We start from the raw sequence: 6,971 nt of genomic DNA on the forward strand, positions 1-6,971 counted from the left end.
TGAGCTACAATCAAACTAATTTGTAAATTTGAAAGGGTGGACTGATCTAAAGACATAGCTCTGTTTCAACTCAGAAGAGTTATCGTGCTGTGAAATTCCGTTTCAAACGTAAGAGCCGCACGAAGCGGTAGCTGTGGTGTTTACCATTTGTTTTATAACACAACATTGATATATTGTAGCAAAAGAGTTCCCTTTGATCTAAACAAACTGACGTGACCAGAAAAAACGAGCGGGCTAAAATTAGTCTTTGCATTTGCTTGCTTCAGCAGCGTACACCCATGGGCAATTCGACGTGCTATTGATTAGGTAATTTGGTTATATAAAATAAGTTGAAATTGTAAATTGGCCACCGTAAAGAAAAAGCTTTACGGTGGCCAATTTACAATTTCAACTTAGTTGATATAACCAATGGGTCTTTTCTGCATTTTTTCAAATTAGCCCCATGGCATGATATGACTATTTTTATTTTTTCCTTAAGTCTCTTCTTAAAACTCTAGCTTCTGCTAGGTTGCTTGCACCATTGGCAGCTTTTGAAGTCTTGTTACGCAGGACAAATTTTCTTTTCAGATTGAAGTAAAGGTGTCACCAGAATCTTTTTCATCAGTCAAGTTTACTGAAAGACCCTTGCATTTCTTTCAGTGATGGTACAATTCACAACTTCCTACTCACATCTACTCGCGAACATTTGCCTCTCGGTCACAGCATATTGAATTTTGCTCTTTGTGTATTTTACCATCAGTTAATTGCAATACTTTTTGCTTTCACTTTGACAGATGACATTCCCTCGTCGCCCGAGGTTTGCATTATTTTTAATATGTTGCATGCAACTGTTGTATGCAAATGTCCATACTCAAGTTACATCAGCAATCGCGACAACACAGGAAAACGCATCAACAACAACTAATTGCACAACGATAGTAATGTGTAATAATACAGAGTCTGTAAAAGAGACGTACACCACGGAAACACCAATGACGACGACAACAAAAGCGACCGCTTCAGCCACAATGGTATCAACCTCAACGAAAGTGTCATCAACAACAACTAATTGCACAACGATAGTAATAAAAATAATGTGTAATAATACAGAGTCTGTAAAAGAGACGTACACCACGGAAACACCAATGACGGCGACAACAAAAGCGACCGCTTTAGCCACAATGGTATCAACCTCAACGAAAGTGTCATCAACAACAACTAATTGCACAACGATAGTAATAAAAATAATGTGTAATAATACAGAGTCTGTAAAAGAGACGTACACCACGGAAACACCAATGACGGCGACAACAAAAGCGACCGCTTTAGCCACGATGGTATTAACCTCAACGAAAGTGTCCACTTCAGCCACAGTAGACACGTTAGTATCAACCCCAACGAAAGCGTCCTCTACAGTCACAGTAGAATCAACCTCAACGAATGCAGCCGCTACAGCCATAGTAGTATTAACCTCAACAAAGGTGTCCGCTTCAGCCATAGTAGACACATCGGTATCAACCCCAACGAAAGCGTCCACTACAGCCACGGTCACGAATTCGACCGCTACAGCCAGAGTAGTATCAACCTCAACGAAAGCGTCCATAGCAGCCACAGTAGAGTCAAACTCAACGAAAGCGTCCACTACAGCCGTAGTAGAATCAACCTCAACGAATGCGGCCGCTACAGTCACTACAGTATCAATCCCAACAACTTATTCAACAACAAAGGCGCCTGTCACAACATCACCCTCCATGTCAACCATGCGTAATGGTGAGAGACATTTTTGTATTCTTAAAAACCAAGGACAACAGAAAATAAATTTGACAGGACGGGGAAAGGTTGGAATTGTGGGGTCTAGGGGCGTGTTCCTCTAGAACCTTTTATCAATTCTTTTTCTCTTGCTTTCATTCTTCTTTTTACCTCTTCTTTTTAATAGAATTTCATTTTTGATTTTCTGTTTCTGTGTGAAATTTTGGGCATCAGTACTTTCTTCACTGTTAAAAATCTTCATATCATAACACCGCGATTGGACGTTTCACTAAAGAATTATATCATAACTGTTTGTATCTATAATAGGACTAAACTGTTCAACTTGAAAACAATTGGTTGAAAAAATCCTCTTCAGGCTGTCCAATTTTGGCTATCAAAGGATTTTTTTTCCTCCAGTTATTTCCAAAATTGGACAGCATACATTGCTCTTATTAATTTTATAACTGATATAAGAAAAGACCCAGTTTAGAGAAAATCCAGCCCCATTCTCTCTCGAAATATGTGGTAACAGTTACTAGCAATTTTGAATTCGTATTTGTCGACGCGGACGAATTAAAATTTTTTGAATGAGACGAAAATAGAAATAAAACTGTGAAATGATACTGATACCAGGACGCACAAACACAAAAGAAGTAAAACTGAAACAAAAACTGAAACAAAAAGAGGATTAATAGCAATGGAGAATATTAACACGAATGCAAACTCAGAACCATGAAGTAGCTGCTATGATTAACAATACTCTGTATATTCACTTGGCAATTATGTTTTTCAGTGTCTTTCAGCATAGGGTCTGGAACCGAGTACTCCTCGCCAGATTGCAAATCTTGCAGCAATGGAGGAACCATCACAGTAACCATGTCATGTAGCATCAAGATAGATGGTAGCGACGACAAGAAATGTGACAAGGAAAAGTTCAAGGAAACCAGCTGTGATTACGTTACTTTGACTAATAAAGGGTATCGCTGTGCTGAGGTGGAAGACAATTACGCAAACTATGTGGAGAAAAAAGTGAACATTATTAAAGATTGTGATGATGTCTGCCCAGCCTCTGGCTCAGGTTGGTTTTAGTTTGACTCTAAAAAAAATTGTTTCAAATCATTCATTTAAAGACCCAGAGATATTGCAGTGTAATCTAACCAACAGGAAAAAAATACCCGACACAACTGGAGTGCTTTCTGATTGAGCGTCGTAAAACCAAAACCAGAGTAATCACAACAGCCATTCAGAAGAGTAGCAAATACCTTTAAGAGCCAATGAGAACTCAAAGTGAAACTAACCCAACTGCCTAAAGCGCGGGAAAACGTGGACGACCAAGTCGTGATTAGTTTTTAAATTAGTTTTGCATCTGATTGGTCGAAAGAGTGGCGCGGATATTCTGGACCAATCACAGAGCGAAGTAAAGCAAACTCAACAAAGTATCGGATTACTTTCGACGCATCATTTTAAGGGAGCGACTGAACAACAGAATCTTCTATAAACTTAACTTGAGAGCACTACTAAATTAATCCTTAGTCAACACTGATACAAACTCAAATCAAACCGACTGCTATCTCTAAATCTCTTATGAAACTTCTGACTGTGGACAAACCTCCAATATACACCACAATAGCTCGAAGTAGCTTCTCCAAGAAGTCCGAGATCTTTTCCGACAACAACAATTTCTCTACCCAAGGCCTGTGACCGCTATATATCTAACATATATAAGGCATCCCGAGAGGTACCGGAAACTTCAACATTACTTTTAATTTCTTGTTGCCGTAGAATGATAGAATGTTCTAGAAAGTTCTAGAGAGTTACATCAGAATGCTTTAGAAACCACATTGCATGCCGAACCAATTCGAGAAACTCAGGGCCAAGGGCAGTCTTCAAAGATAAATGCAGTTCCAATGAAGACCTTCTGAACAAAGCTAAGCTTCTGACTTTGTATCATAGACTTCAGAACATAGCTAATCTCATGTTTAAAGTTAAGCATGGCATCTGCCCCACATACATATCAGATCTTTTCAATCTACAAACCACCCAATATAGCCTTCGGAACTCATAATTCGTAATACCATGCTTCAATACTGTAAAGTACGGAAAGCATTCTATAAAGTATCTCGGACCGATACCATGGGCGCTGTCTACTGCGGGGCACAAGAAATGCAAGCACTCTGAGTCATTGTAAGAAATTAGTGAAGACAAATGGATCTCTCGAACTTCATTAGCAACGAATGTGGATCTGCCTGTTCTCTCTGCAGCTCGTAGAGACAAGGAATATATATATAATAGAATAGTAACGGTATATTTTTATTTCTTTTTTAATAGTATAGTATTAGTATTTTTGTATAAGAATTTAAGAAGTTTATTTTATTTAATATATTTTTTTTTTGATTAGTGGTATTATTTTTGCTTTGTTACTGTGTCTCTAATAAACTGGTATGATAAAGTACTTTGACACAAAAATAAAGTTACTTATTTTTTAATTTCTTCCAGGCACTCGCTATCTAAAGTTACTCTACACCCCCAGAGACCCTTAAATTTAAAGCCAAACTGTCTTTTTTTTTCTTTAGTGTTGTCTCCACACCTGGTGTTCATTTTATCATCTGTTCTCGCTGTCGGCAGGTAAGTAATCATCACTTACTCAAGCTTTCATTAAAACCCAGCGTAAGTTCTTCAATCAACGTAAGAACTGTTCGACATTAACAAGTTAATTTAATCTTTCATTTGCTTCAACTGTTCATTTGTATCCAACAAACATGTCTGATAAAGATTAGCAAACCTTACTCGTCACATTTCCTTGCAAAGAAAATCTAAATTTCTCTATATTAATCCAGAAGGCGTCCATCTTGACGATCATGTTAGATGACGTCACGTCTCATATTCCATAATAAGTAAATAATTTCCCACCACAGGTGACCCAACTTCTGGAGTCCCAGAGCTAAGAAGGATTGAAATATGCATCCATCGGTTCTTGATGCATCATCTTAAAGAAAGTGCTAATTAACAATTGGTTCATGCTTTAGAGTGCACTATCGAGTTATGGAGCACGCGGGAAGTTTGGAGAGCACGAAAGAAGCGTAAGAGTTGCCCGAGGCGATAGCCGAGGGCAACTCTAGCTTCTTGAGTGCTCTCCAAACTTCCCACGTGCTCCATAACTCGATAGTGCACAGCTGAAAGCATGAACCAATTGTTTTAGAACATAGCCGGTGGAATCGTGCATCAAATGCGACGCGAAAAACGGACAACAATATCAGTTGAAGCGAATCGTGATGGCGCTGATGCCGAGTCTCCTTTTCCTTTGTTTTTCTCTTTTTCTGCCTCATTTAAGAACTCTAGCCCATGGGAAAAGGTCGAAACATTGTCTTCCTTTTCGGAATAGCAGGCCGAGTTTCTGTTTGTATCCATTATTGTCGCGAAATATATTATTTTTCCCCGCACTAGCAATGGCCGCTCGCGCGAAAAAAAAATTTTTCTGGCGAAGTCGGATTTGCTGACGCTTAATGAATTTGATTGCGCGACTCTGCTAGCTATGTTCTAATTTGTTTTTTTTTTCCTTAGGTTATTGCAGTGATCCACCGGCCTTTAAGATCTGGAGTTGCCAGCAAGATAAATTGAGTCCGTTTCATTTCTTAGGAGTACTCCAAAAATAGAAAAAAAAAAACTTGTATTTCATCGAAGTTCACTAGTTACAAGCCAAGGGATTTTATGTGAAAGCAATCCTTATAGGGAAAGTTTGGTATTTCTGTAGAGAAAATAAACACCACAACTGACATGGATAGAAAGCGAGTGAAAATAGAGATGGTGCATGTAATAAAGTCATTTTATCGATGCATCAAAACGACGATTTTAAGATATGTGACTTACAGTTCACATTCTCTTCTTAATCAAACGCGACCACAGTGTGAGAGCACAGCGGCAAAATTAATGCGCATGCTCCACTACTTGAGCCATTGGAGTGTTTTAGGACTATCACTCTTCCTCTGCGAACAAAGCTGACACGCGTATTTCCGCTGACACAACAAAACATTTTTCTCCAGGTAGTTTCCTTTCTGAGGAGACCATGACATGAAGCGCTAAAGCGATAACAGGTGTAGGTGTGTATCATGGAGGCTCATCCCTAGTTTGGCTGCCTTTGTTGTATTAATAATACTTTTTAAGAATACTTTGAAGCTTTGTAGACCGGAACGGTTCAAGTTTAGAAGAAACAGGTGTGTATAACATGTATGTATGTATGTATAACGTGTATCATTAAAAGTTCATAAAGAGGACGAGTTTTTAGGAATTCTTGCTTTAGTTTCTTAGTGCTATGCATATGCGTACCTGCCTTCTTCGAATTTAGAAAGAACATCGATGGAGTGCCCTTGATTTAGAAGAAAATAGAAAAATTTAGAAACTACAAAAATGTAAATAGGCTGCTCCCCATGTAGAGAGGCAGAGGTCTCCAGCTGGTATTTTACCGATTGAGATCTGGGTGTGAGAAAGATAGGTTGGGTGGGGCACGACAAAGGTCACCTCAGTCCCCTCTCTTCCATGCAGAGAGCGTTTTCCGAGAGACTGATGAAATTTCAAAAAGCCTATCCTGATGAACATGACAGGACGGAAAATGCGTGCCCTGTAAGTACCTCCCGTTGTTCCATCAACGGGAGGGTGCTTGCAGTGGACGCATTTTCCGTCCTGTCATGATTGGGTGATCAACAATCTAGTTAAGCGTACACCACTATTTACGTATGTAATAACTGCAATACTTATTAAGGGACTCAAAATAACCTCGGGCAAGTTTCCTCATACCTTTAAAATCATTCATTTTATTTTCTCTTAACTAACTGAAAACAAAAGCAGCAGGTTGCTTATTAATAATTGGCTGCAATTAACCACACCTCATTTCCTGAACCAAAAAACGAAAAAGTATATATATACATATCTTAAACAATGCATACACGCGCATGACTAAACTATGAAATACTTCTTTTATTTTTTCTGCCAAGCTTTTACGTCGTTTGTAGTCAGCTGGTCGTTGTATTACTCACTGGAACATTATTTCAGTTTCGACTGCTCTGAAACTTTCGATCTTTTCGTAGTTTTTCCGAAATCCTCTCAAACATGCAAAGACAGAAAAAAATCGAAAAAGGCCTGGAAATCGGTTGTACGCGTACTCGAGCGTGCTCGATCGCACGCGTACAATGGAAAATATTTTGTAAATAAAGCAGCCTCTGATTGGTTTGAAATATCTGTTTTTGTGT

At 38.8% G+C, this 6,971-nt stretch overlaps 1 protein-coding gene across 2 annotated transcripts in view; it reads left to right on the plus strand.

Moving 5' to 3' along the window:
- LOC148717072 (uncharacterized) overlaps positions 1-5,999 on the plus strand; it is a 29,148-nt gene extending 23,149 nt beyond the window's left edge. For both annotated transcript variants that reach the window (XM_088745172.1, XM_088745173.1), the window contains exons 2-5: positions 774-1,749; positions 2,522-2,806; positions 4,302-4,353; positions 5,290-5,999. In XM_088745172.1, coding sequence (XP_088601298.1) covers positions 774-1,749; positions 2,522-2,806; positions 4,302-4,353; positions 5,290-5,302 — 1,326 coding nt within the window. In that variant the 3' untranslated portion in view covers positions 5,303-5,999. The remainder of the gene's footprint in view (positions 1-773; positions 1,750-2,521; positions 2,807-4,301; positions 4,354-5,289) is intronic.
- Positions 6,000-6,971: the final 972 nt, after the last annotated feature.

This window comes from Stylophora pistillata, chromosome 14 (genome assembly GCF_964205215.1).
Source record: "Stylophora pistillata chromosome 14, jaStyPist1.2, whole genome shotgun sequence".
Taxonomy (NCBI): domain Eukaryota; kingdom Metazoa; phylum Cnidaria; class Anthozoa; order Scleractinia; family Pocilloporidae; genus Stylophora; species Stylophora pistillata.